Source organism: Lacerta agilis, chromosome 8 (genome assembly GCF_009819535.1).
Source record: "Lacerta agilis isolate rLacAgi1 chromosome 8, rLacAgi1.pri, whole genome shotgun sequence".
In the NCBI taxonomy this organism is placed as follows: domain Eukaryota; kingdom Metazoa; phylum Chordata; class Lepidosauria; order Squamata; family Lacertidae; genus Lacerta; species Lacerta agilis.
In genome coordinates, this window is record NC_046319.1 from 29,052,686 (window position 1) to 29,065,727 (window position 13,042).

The 13,042-nt window shown below is 46.7% G+C and overlaps 1 protein-coding gene across 2 annotated transcripts in view; it reads right to left on the bottom strand.

The window, feature by feature from the left end:
• NETO2 (neuropilin and tolloid like 2) overlaps positions 1 to 7,525 on the bottom strand; it is a 38,082-nt gene extending 30,557 nt beyond the window's left edge. For both annotated transcript variants that reach the window (XM_033156726.1, XM_033156725.1), the window contains exon 1: positions 7,365 to 7,525. In XM_033156726.1, the coding sequence (XP_033012617.1) occupies positions 7,365 to 7,398 (34 nt within the window). In that variant the 5' untranslated portion in view covers positions 7,399 to 7,525. The remainder of the gene's footprint in view (positions 1 to 7,364) is intronic.
• Between the last annotated feature and the right edge of the window lie 5,517 nt (positions 7,526 to 13,042).

The following is a 13,042-nucleotide window of genomic DNA, read 5'->3' on the forward strand; positions in this document are numbered from 1 at the left end:
TTTTTGTGTGACTAGAGTGCAATCTCTTTGTGCGAGAAACTGGAAAGGTAGACAAAAATTTATACTGATGGGTTGTAGTCAACTAAGTTTAACTTAGAGTAGATCCAACAAAATTAATAGATGAAAGTTAGTCATGTTCATTCATTTCAACAAGTCTACTCCAAGTAAAACTTAGTTGAATGCCACCCAATATTAATCAAGATGGACACGTGTGTGTGTGTGTGTGTCTAGAAAAATAGCACAGATCTTAATTGGCTACCTCCTCTCCCATCATCTGCTTCCCATACACTTGTTGAACTCTTGTGAACATTATCCCTGATTATTTTCCTATTCTCTCAACTGATTTTAAAGTTTTTATCTTAGAGAGTTAAAACCCCATCCTATCACAAAGGCCAATTCTGCTCCTAAAACTATACAGTGTATATAAAATTGGTTCTGCAGAAATCAAAGTCTTGGATAGAACTTACTCATTCTCACAGCCAAAGTTTATAAGTTTTATAGTGGGGATTGTATGAAAAGGTTTAAAGGCACCTGGCAAAGCTTCCTAGTTTTCCCACTTCTCTTCCAAGTTGTACATCCCATAGGAATTGGTGACTAGGACTGAGTGGGGAGAGGAAATGAGGTTCCTCTTGTAGGGCTTTGGGTTGGGTTGGTGATGGGTGGGTCTGTATTGTGAAGAGAATGAGGTTCACTAGATCAGTGTTTTTCAACCTTTTTTGGGCAAAGGCACACTTGTTTCATGAAAAAAATCACGAGGCACACCACCATTAGAAAATGTTAAAAAATTTACTCTGTGCCTATATTGAATATATATAAAGTAATTTTTCAATTTTTCCCACGGCACACCAGGCAACATCTCGCGGCACACTAGTGTGCTGCGGAACAGTGGTTGGAAAACACTGCACTAGATGACTGATTTAGTAAACTGTTTCTATATAAATAAATGGAAATAAGAACCACTGTACTTTCCTTTAAGCCGCCAGTACATTATCTCAGCTAACAGTGGAATCACTGCCACATCAATCTCACCTTTATATACCAAGGGGCTTTGCAATGGTTACTAGAGACCTATTATAGTTTGTTTCAGCACCGAGGCAGATGCTCTCTGCTTGCATGCTCTCCTCAGAACCCAGCAGGCCTTTAGTGAGTGGAAAATCTGGGATATTAATTCCACTTGAAGCAGCATTAGCTTCCATTCCATGATCTCTCTCTGTCTGTCTCAAAGGAAGCTGTACAGGGAACCAAAGGCAGCTCACTTCCCAGGAATTCAGGCATTCCCATTCTGTTTGTGTACACAATATTTAGATCATAAGCTAGAGACATGTTCAGGAGCCTTCAGATCAATGTCTATTCTATACTGATGTTTTGCCTCTCTAGCTGAAACAATTCAATATGCTTTCTCTTCGGTAAAGGTCAATGGGTTCTTTGCTGCTATCATGCAAGACATTTCAGAAGGTAATTTAAAATATATATAAAAAGCGAGTATTGGATATGAAGCCACAACAAGTGATATCCAGCTAAGTCTTAGTAGGCCCAAGCTACTTAGGTTCGTTGATTCAATGGGTCTACTCTTGAGTATGAGGAACATTGGCTATCACCCTATAACACCGTACAATGACTGCTGTTTCTGGGTTTTCATAAAAAGAGAAAATGAAACACACACACACGACTCAAAACAATAACAAGTGGTGGGATTCAGCTAAGATCTACTAAAAGAAGACCTACTGAAATTAATGGACTTCAGATTGTTACATCTAATGGTTTTAATTGGTCTGCTCTGAGTAGAATTACTGCTGGGTATGTCTGAGTTTCTTACATGTTTAATTCAACATCTTGCTCATAGTCATTCTTTTCTCAACGCAGCCCCAGGGTGATGCTAATCAGGTTCACAAGGAGGTTCTGAAGTTGAGTTTGCCTCCCTCATCCCTAGAAACAAGAAGCTTAACACTTGGACAACATTACTCTCCAGAACTCCTGGACAAGGATGAGTAGGATAAAGTACAATTACAAAAACCCAAAATGAGAAGTTAAATATTGTTGCGGAAGAACAATATGGAAAGCACCCCCAAGAAGCAAATTGCAGTGAAGGCTTCGCTATTCTCCCAAACCAAAGGTTACGTTTTGAAAATGAACAAAGAGCTTTCTTTAGCAAATGGAATGCAGCAGTTAACAAACCCTGAAGTGACTCAGAAATGTAGGCTTCTACTGAATGCAGATTGAACTCTACTTATAATCATAAAGGGACTGGGATGTTAAATCTTCAGAGAGAAATGTCATTAAGTGGCAGTTCTCCCTATCGTTGGAAAACATCCATTAGTTTCACAGGAGAGTAGTTTTTACACACTGCTTGAAGTTTCATTGTTAAAGGAGCAAATAGGAGTACCCGAATTTACAGAGGCTTTAGTTCATTCCAGAATTTGATACATTTCAAAGGAATGCTATTACACAGCCAGAGAAGAGCAACAATGTGTTCCTATATAGCTGGTTTTGCAATTGGCAAGTTGGGTTTTATGTCTTAATATTGGGAGGTTTTATGCCTTAATACTGCATGACGGTTAGAATCAAAGGCATCGCTAACATTCGGTTCTGGAGGAAGGAGGAGGGTGGAAACGCCAATGAGAAATGTTTCCTCACAGTCTTAACACACTTAATTGAACAGTGGTGGCTGGCACCCACTAAGACTGGTGGGAGGCCAAGAGCTGGAGGAGTCAGAGGCAACCAATTCTTAATTATCTCCTCACCCTCCTCCCTTCTACAACAGCAATACTGAGAGCAGATCCACACTATGCATTGAAAGCATATTCAACACACTTTTAAAAGCACATTACTTTCCCCCAAAGGATACTGGGAACTGTAGTTTCCTCTTCACTTAGCTCTCGTTTCCAGCAGCCTCAAGGAACTACAGTTTCTAGTTCTTTTGAGGAAGTCATGTGCTTCAAATGCATCATGTAGATCTGCCCACACCACACTTAGGAGGAGGAAGCCAACAGGCATTGACACACCCTGGGCAGGTTATAAATAAGACGGGAGGCTGGCTGAGGGCAGACTTGAGATTGCTGGGGCAATGCCCCACATGCCCTAACAGACCAGCATCCCCCCTGTAGTGGGAAAGTTAGGTTAACACTGGTCAGGCAGGACTTGCTAAGCAAATTCTGCCAGAACCCCAGGACTGTCCTTTCTCCAAAACTTGTTGAAATTGTCTACTGTAACTTCTTTGCCACATAAGAACTTTAAGGAACTTACTTTTGTACCAAGTAAACTAGATATAATTAATCCAAGTATACAACTTACTTCAAAGCCTAACTTTGGGGTCAGCAAAATGGCAAAAGAAGCTACATTTATCTTGTTGGATCCAATTATGTTTTCAGCTGTGAAACAGCTAAACCACCCAGAGCAATACTCCAAAAATGTAACTGCGTTACACAAGTTATGTAATATACAGAACTGCTATCATAGTGAACTCAGCACCAAGTTAAAAACTAATGGGATGACATACTCTTGATCGGGGGTCAGCAAACTTTTTCAGCAGGGGGCCGGTCCATTGTCCCTCAGACCTTGTGGGAGCCTGGACTATATTTTGAAAAAAAAAATATGAACAAATTCCTATGCTCTACAAATAACCCATAAATAAAAGGACACATTCTACTCATGTAAAAACACGCTGATTCCTGGACCATCCGTGGGCCACATTTAGAAGGCAATTGGGCCGCATCCGGCCCCCGGGCCTTAGTTTGGAGACCCCTGCTCTTGATTCTCTATTAAGTGTCTAAAAATGGAATTTCAGAGGGATTACAATCTTCAGAAAGACTGGGAACTATTCATAGCAGTTTCTTTTTAGATCATCAGCTGGAGACACCTTCTGGATTACGGCTAAGAAATTATCTTATAGACATCTCCTTTTTAATTCATGCAACAACCTGGTTATACAGGATCCTAGCAGAGAGGATAAAGTAATCATTGGTCATTTGCAAAGTCAGTGTCAAGTTATTTGAAGTATGCTATGCAACACAAACTCAAGCGTCACAAATGAACAGCGAGATGAATTGCAGGTGCTTTGATTTATAACAATATTCTATTACTGTTGGTGCTGCTACCAGCATGCATCCTACCCCAAATATGCCACCCCAAAGTGTTGGGCTTGTCATCCAAGGATCAGGAGGGAAGACCTGAGCTTCAAAACCTCGCTGAGCTGCAGATGGCCCTTGGTAACTTCTCGTTCCTATTTAAATGCTAAATCTTGCTTGTCACCTTCTATAGCAAAGTATCAGAGTTAGGTAGCGTACAAACTTATTTTAAATATTAGCAGCATCAATGAAACAAGCTGGATAAAGGCATGGGAGCACTAAAAGACGTAGATGGACTGATGCCTGCTTATAGCTCACTTATACTTTGCATGTGCAATTAACCTTCCAATGATGAGCTCATGATACACAGGCTTTATGCTACGGATCTTACTACACCATTAATGGAATGTTTCAATATCTATATAGATGTGCTGTTAACAGCTCTCTGTTTTCCTAGCCAAAACTGAAAAAATCACTGAAGCACAGCAATTAACTCACGTACAAGGTATTCATAGAGGCAAATATCGTGTTACAGAGTAATATTCCTGGACCTAAAATGTCAGTATTTCTTTTTGTCATTATCTGTCCAAACTATTCTGTGTCATACAAAATGTATGAATACATGACAGGATGAAGATAAACTTTGCCACCTCAACACCATAAGAGGTCAGCCTAGCACAGGAGGCAAACTTCATTCTATTTGCAGTATTTATCAGCTTGCTCCTTAAATTAGGAAAGCAAACATTCCATACAACTCTCTTTCCTGAAAGAATATTTTAGCAAAATGTCCTGATTGCTATGCCATGTCCAAAGTAATTAAAATACTGTATATGAAAGCTGCAAAACATCTGGTGCACCTCGTTTCCATATAAATAGTTCTCTTTCTACACTTTTGCTGTGAAAATATGGAAGACGAAAACTATTGTATAAATAAAGGAAGTTTCCGGTAAGAAGGATTAAAAAAAAAAAAACACAAAACATAAACAACAACAAATAACCAACACACCGTTTGAACCTTGCTCAGTGAAATCAAAAATTTAAAAGATTCAGGAGCCGGAACCTATGGTACAGCTTCTTCTTGTTTTAAAAAAAGTATTTTTAACATGCTTCCACTTATGAATGGTAATAAAGCTGTACACTTTGGAAGGTTCAGTTCCAAATACCATCACCATTTCCAAAGACAATAAGAGAAACTGGGAGCCTTGGATTTCCTCCAAGTTTATTTGGCTTTCAATACACTCGCTATTCCTGGCTAGAAACCTGGCTGGGAATCTGTTATTTCTCTCCTTATACAGCTCAACAGTCCTAAAATAAGGGCTGTCTCCTGCTACCTGCAGCTCTGTGACAGTCAGCAACAAGACACAACAAAATGAACACCTGGCAAGCCTTAAAACTGTAGGTACTCATAGGGACACTCCACAATCACCTGGATTATCTTTGTCAGCAGCAGAACCAGAATTCCCCCCACCCACTGAAAACTTAGTGGGTGGGATTTTCCTTGGGATTTCCTAACTCTCAGTTGCTACTCAGTCATCCCTACCCACCCCAGGGAAACAAACTTCCCTAGCTTTGTAGTTGGCCAGAAGCATACTCAGATGAGCCCAAGGAATCAACTATGGGTGTTCTCAGGTGGCCGGTCTCCATGCACTATGGAAAAATAAACCAGTGTGTGTATATAAAACCCAGGAATTTGGAGGGTGGGTGGAAGGGAACTGGGAAAGTGCCAACTATAACTAGCTACAGCGCTGCAGTTGTTTCCAGAGAGCCTATAGCTGCAGATCCTATTGGAACAAATGAACACCTGGGCAGTTTCTTGCACCATTTATGGAATCTGTCACTACTGAATGAGACACATACTTTTAATAAAACTTTCCTGGTATGTTGTAAATATGCTACGGATTAGCTGGTGAGACCCCAGGAAGAAAGGTACCTTGCCAGCCACAGCCATGCTGAGCACTGCTGACATTTCCTTTGACAGGTAAAGGGCACCTTGCCAGAAGTGTCTTGACCCAGACTATGATTAGTAGATCTAGGCCATTAAACTTTCACAAAGAGCAAGTGATACAAATCTGGGCCAAACCTTAATCTTAGGAAGGGTGGGAAGGAGAGAGGAAGAGAGCTACTTGCCTATTGCCAGCTTGGAAGATATTGGTGCGGGCCACAGCTTTTCCAAGAAAAAGTCACAGCACACCAACCACACTGAGGTGGAGACTCGGCTCTGTTTCCTGGGCGTGCAGGTAGGGTGGTATAGAAAGAGGAAGTGGGGAAAGTCGTGTGCCAGACAGGAAATGCCAGGTCTTTATGTGGAGGGCAGAGGGTGTCTCAATGCCTTTGGGGTATACTTGGATGTCCAGATTACTACCCAATGTGCTGGCAGCATCATGTACCTGCAGAGATGCCAAATCGCAGGGCATATGGGTGGGGGTGGGAGGTTGGTTATAAATGGGTCCAGCTCTTCACTCTCTACCTTCCAGGAAGCTTAAAAACCATGAAGCCGGAGCAGTATTTACCAAACAGGGTTACGACCTGAATGGAGGCGAACCCCACCCAACCCCATCTCTCCCATAACACTGCAGCATTTTCAGATCACGGAAATTTGGGGGTGGCGGAGGGGCAAGGGAATGAAGAGCCGAATGTTCCACACATCTTTGAAAAGTCAAAACATGGCTGAAACTGGAGCAGAAGAACAGCGGAATCACACACACTGAGCAGAAAACCTCAACACACCCACATCCCTGTCAAATAGAAAAAAAGGCAGCCCTGGAGATGTCCTGGGGCACACCTCCACCTGCCCACTCCCCCTACCCCTTTCCTGGCTGGAAGATTGCAGCAACCCTTATCTATGCTCCAGCATCTGGCTGTTCTCCTAGATGTCAGAGATTAACCCCACTTAACCTCCTAGGGTGGAGGGGGGGGGGGGAGGAAGAGAGCGAGAGAGAGAGAGAGAGAGAGAGAGAGAGAGAGAAGCAGCTGGCTGGCCACTTTGGGGAGCTGAGAGAGGGAGAGATGGTCCCCGTTGAGCTGATCAGGGGGAAGAAAGGGAATAATTCTCTCCCCGCTGGGTCTTTAAAGAGACTTTCTTCTTCATGCTTCCTGCCATGCTCAAGTCTTGGGCATCCAGATTTTTCAGGGAGATGAGCAGCAAAGGAGGCTCCCCTGTTAAGGAGAATAATGGCAATAACGGCAGTGGTGACCAGGAAAATAAACGATGGCAACAACAAAAAACGATGATCGAGATGAATGGTGATGATGTCTGAAATCCTGGGCGCTCTCCAACCCCTTCTCCAGTTTTCCTCCTACCTTCCAGCACCGAGTAGACCTTGACCAGAGCCATCTTCCCTCCTCCGCGGTCTCTCCGCGCACCTGTGGCCGGGGAGGGGCGATGGGGGTCGGGGGCGAGAGAGGTGAGAAGCGCCGCGCTCCCTCCCTCTCTCAGCGTGAGGGGCTCCTCGTCTCCTCACCCACTGCTGCTGCCGCCGCCGCCGCCGCCACCATCATCGCCCCCAGCGCCTCCGCCAGCGGCGACGACGACCCCCGCCGGTCAGACTCGCTTCGCCCTTCGCCGGCACGACGCCCTCGGGTCCCGCCGCCTCTGGCAGCGGCTCCAAGCCCGGCCGCCCCTTCATGCCCACCAGGGCGCGCCTGCTGGCGGGAAACTTCCTCGGAGGAGAGGAGCGGGAGGAGGGGAGAGGAGGAAGAAGAAGATACGGGCAGCGGCGCCGCCGCTCCCGCCTCAGCCGAGTCCCATGGAGCGCGTGGAGACCGCGCGCAAAGAAAGAAGCAGGACGGAGCGAGGCTGCGGGTCCCTCCCCTCGGCGCTTACAAGTCCTCCGGCGGCGGCGGCGAGAGGAGGAAAGCCACGCCGCTCCGCATCCCCTCAGCTCGCTCTCTGGATGGAAACGGCTTCCCCCCCTCACGCTGCCTCCGCCACCCGCCCCTCGAGCAGCAGCTCCGACGACGAAGCGCCCGCGCCGCCCAGGCAGCCTGAGAGTGTGTGAGAGGCAGGCGGGGAGGAGGGGAGAGTCCGCCCGAGAGGAGCCGCTTTCTACGCATGTGCCCCGTCGGCCCGTCTGTCCGCCCACCGCCCCTCTCGCGCCGCCTCAGAGGCAAGGGGCTCCTCCCGGGTCTTTCCCGCCCCTCCGTCCCGCCTGCCCTCTTTCTCCCCCTCTTCCTCGCCGCCGTCGTCTCGCCTCACGGCACCGGCGAGAGAGCGGGGATGTGGGGTGACGCAGCTTCGTCCCCCCGCCCCCCATAGTCCCTCACCCCTCATAACCCCACTTTTCTTTTTAAGGCGAGGGGATATGGCAGGGCTGAATCCCCTCATTTTATATATACGAGGCCGAAGGAAAGAGTCAAAAAGTAGCTGAGGGTTTCTGACAGCGCGATCCCATACGGTTGGGTTGCCTGGAAAAGCCCGAGGCGAGGAGCTCATTTCGTTTTGCTGCGAGTCACTTTAGGTGGTGCCCGAGAAGCACGCACAAAATTCCCCATGAAGGGACCGGGCACCCATAAATTTCGGCGCCAGGCCCATGCACGCTGCATGGCACCCACGGTCGCGGGGCCAAGCTGGCACTCTTGCTGCAAGTTTTGCACCCGGCTTTTCTTCCTAGGAGCTCAGGGGTTGTTCCCTGTTAATGAAGGGACCGGACAGGGTCGTCGTCCCCGCGCGCTCTTTACGGGACGAAGGAGAGCGACTGATTGGCTGACCCCATGTTGCCCAGTTGGCTTGAGTCAGAGGGCGCGTTTGAAACCAGGGGGGCCGCCAGACCGAGGGAGGGGCCTTGAAGTGGTTTTCAGACGGAGATGAATCCCCCACTCTTAATAACGACATCGCCGCCTCGGCCGCGTTTAATTGCCATCCCCTCTTACTCCCGATGTACGGCGATGAGTGTCGTTGCCTGTGTAGCCAAAACGGCACATCCGCGCGCAAAATTAACAGGCTCGGGGAAATCCCAAGGTTTGCAGAAGTGCAAAAAACTTGGGCGAGGATCTATGCCCCCTACTGGAATAAAATATTGTGTGGGGGGATGTCAGCCTGGTAAACCCTGCCCCATATAATCAATCTATCTATCTATCTATCTATCTATCTATCTATCTATCTATCTATCTATCTATCTATCCATCCATCCATCCATCCCAACGCAGTGTGACGTAGTGGTTGGAGTGTTGGACTAGGGCCTGGGAGATCTGGGTTCGAATCCCTGCTCAGCCTGAAGCTCACTGAGTGACCTGGACCAGTCACTCTCCCTCGGCCTAACTTCCTTGAAAGGGTTGTTGTGAGGATAACATGAGGAAGCCGGAAGAGGCGTCTGTGTTTCCACCTTGAACTGCTTTGGAGGAAAGGTGGGACACACTACTGTATTGTAAAAATCAATGGGTAAAAGGCTGCGACCGATTGGAGAGGAGGAATTTTGGGTGAAGTGAAAAGAAAAAAGGGGGTAACAACTGAAAGGGCTAGGGAGAAATAGGAAAAGGGATGATTTATCCCTTTTTTGAGATAGGAAATGAAAAAGGGGTTGACGGTACTTATTTTTGCGCATAGCAATAGGAAGGAGAGTGGACGAGGTTAATTTAAACCAGGATTGCCTAAGGGAGGGTTGGCCTCAGAAACCAATGCCAGGCCTCCCATGAAGCCACACTAAAGGCGAGAGCGTTTCTGAGCATACACAAAATGCCTTTGACTCTGCTGTCAGCTGGAGGAGCTGGAGTTGGGGACCAAGAGAGCGCCATCTGCAGACTCGCTTGAGTCCTGGCAACGCCGCCGGGGGGGGGGGCGCATGGCACGTTTGCCTTCCCTTAATCGTCACATCAACCCTGCGAGATGGGCTCAGAGACCCGGCTGTCTGCGAATGGGAAGCTCTGGGCTCCCCAGTCGAAGCGCAAAATCCTCGGTGTTCTTCCACGATTTCACGCGTTTCTCTCCGTGTTTCGAGAGCTCACAGGGCGCGGCCGTGTCCCTCCCGGGGTCTCCCTTTCCAAAATTGCGCGTCTCTCTCCCCAATTGCCGCCGATACAAGTTTCTGGTTCGGTGGGAGACGCTGGGTGGATCCCAGGAGGGATCGGCTGCTGCAATCCCCAAGCGCGCGGATTGAATGGGGAACAGACTGACCTCACGTTAAAAAGTGCCATTTCTTCCCCATTGCAGGAAAAGACCTCCGGCCTGCCCAGCTACAGGGCCAGGCAGAGAAATCTGTGGATGGATTTGCGGTAGTGGCGCCGGTGACACGGCTGGAGACTCCGGCGAAGTGCAAATCCCCGCCGATCGCGCCTCCGCCTTGACTGCATTTTGCTCAACGCGCTTGCCCGAGATAAATCCAGTGAGTTAAGATGATCGCACTTTTTATCGGATTAACTTCTGTCCCATCTTCTGCGACTGGAGGGGCCGAAGCAAAGAAACAGCGACACACACACACCCATACACCCGCGACCGAACGGATCCATCTCGATCTGGACGGTCGTTCATATAAGGTCCTTCCTTCCTACTGGACATGCTCTGCGTGAAGGGCAAAAATGCGCAAGCTGTGGCTGTTTGGAAACATTCAGGAAGAAGCATCCTTGAGCGGTTGGTTGATCTGAATGCCTTCTGCAGCTGCTGATCTTGACCGGGGGCAGCCAGCGCTGCGTGGCCCTCCAGATGTTGTGGACTACGACTCCCAGCATCCCTGGCCATGGACCATGTTGGCCGGGGCTGATGGGAATTGTAGACCGCAGCACCTGGAGGGCACCACGTGGGCTAGCACCCCTCTTCCAAACTGTGCTCAGCTCCTAAAGGAAGGACACTCCCGAGAATCAAAGTCTGCTTGGAAACAATGCCCTCTCATATGGCTGCTGTCCGTCCCCCGTCCCCCCACAATCCACCCACCCTGTCGCTGATGTAGTAGAGAGACTGGAGCGTGACTGATGTGGAAAGGCAGGATACGAACCTAATAAGTAGTTCCTGAGGGGTGAGGCATCTGTTCAGAGCTGCTGCTGCCAGAGGAGTTTCAGGGTTGTGCCCCGACATTGAAAATGCACACCAGGACTGAACTGAGCCTTTGCTGCTGTCAAAGTCTTGGTTCCAGAGAACTCTTAACTATTTCCTGCCAGTAAGTGGAGAGCCACTCGATAAGTGTGAGCACACACATTCCACCTGCACCACTCCACAGGAAAGAACTGGATTGTTTTGTGTCCTTTCTTCATCCATCTCCAGTCCATTCCTGGTCCAGCAGCAATATTTGGCTCATCATGCTTCTTCTCTCCCAGAAGGAGCCACAATCTCTTCTCAACAGCTTTCCCTTTTTTATTTTTATTTTTGGTTGCGGCAAAGTGGTGGAAGAAAGCTAAAATCTAGTTAGGTAATTTTAATCTTTGGACTTTGAACCTCCTCGCTAGATGCCAATGTGTAATTACGCCACTTATTTTAAAATGTGATGTCATTCCTGCTGTGTGCGGTGTGTGTGTGTGTGTGGCTTCTGCTTATTCCACTGTTTGTGGACCTTAACTTCTGCCCCAAAGTCCTGCTCTGTTGTTGCCACTCTAAGCTTAAGTTGATTCTAATGATTTCAAGAAAATGTTCCCAACCTGGAAACATCTGAGACATTTGGAAAATGAAGGTGTGGGAATAGCTGCTGAGAACACATAATTCAGAATTCACTATAGGGCTGTTTGCCATTAGCACATTGAAACTGTTTTCAGAAAGCTTGCAGCTATGGCCCTCTCCCTCATTTTCTGGGTGTGTGATAATCCCACTTTTGCAAGCCTATCATCACTTCTGCCCTTCTTGCTACCTCAACCTTTGAGGCAAGGTTTAACAGCAGAGCTTTCCCTGCAAACTTGCTCCTAAACCATATTGAAAAGGGTGATGGATGATACTTCTATATGAACAGCCTCAAAGTTCTAGGTGCTTTACAAAATCTGAGTTAAAGACAAGCCCCAGTCTCAGGCTTTCAATGTAGTAAGGTTATATGAGTTCATGTGTGCATCACACAAACTCCATGATTATTAAATCTGACAAGTCAATGTACTTGAGAATAATGCATATACTCAATAGCATGCCCAGGAATTTGCACACCTGCCAATACAAACTTTAGTGATCAATATTGTTTTGCAGTTGGTATCCTGATGGCAGTATTCACTTGTCAGGGTCTCAGTACTTAAGGAAGCAATTTGCAGCTGAATCCAAAGAGCTAGTAAATCCAACAAACTGCCTGTAAATTAGATGGACACTTATAAAGGTTGCCTTTTTATATCTGTTTTAATGGCTGAGCTTACTCACTAGAGCTTGAACAACAATAGATTCCATCTCCTATGAATTCTGGTGTTATCCTAATGTGTTTTAGCTACTTTTTTGTATTGTTGTTGTTGTTGTTGTTGTTGTTGTTATTATAGATTAGACATCCTTACCCAAACAGAACAAAAGTTCCAAACAGAACAGAAGTCATTTGCTAGCTTTTCGTACATCTTTTCTTTTTTTCAGACGTGCAAGGCAATATCTTCGGCCAACATCTAATGCTGATGAAATTGTGCACACTTTAGATTTGCACAGCATTTTAGAGGAGCCTATGAATCTCGTATAAAGTTAAATAGGGGGATGGGCTGGAAACGAGCTTGCAACACAGGAAATAGAGGTATCAAATGTGTATTTTTGGTGCAGCAGATGGCGCCATTTCATCTAATAGCCCCTCTCTGGCAGAATAGGATGCTGGGCATTGAAGATGCTGCATAAGTGCTCTAGAAGTCAGGGTCATAAGCTTGGTGCTAATTTGCATTTTTATTTGTAATTCTCCCCCCCCCCCTGCAGTTTCTTCACATGGTAAGCACAGCCACAGGATTTTCAGACATCTGAGCTACATGCTGTACTGTAAAACTATTGTGCTATTTCACTCTTAGGTATCCTGAACATCTTTATGTATATACACCTAGTTAGGAGATGTAGTGGCTGCTAGCCTGTGAAACTTAAATGAATGAAACAAACTATATAGATATAAAATCAGGGCTTC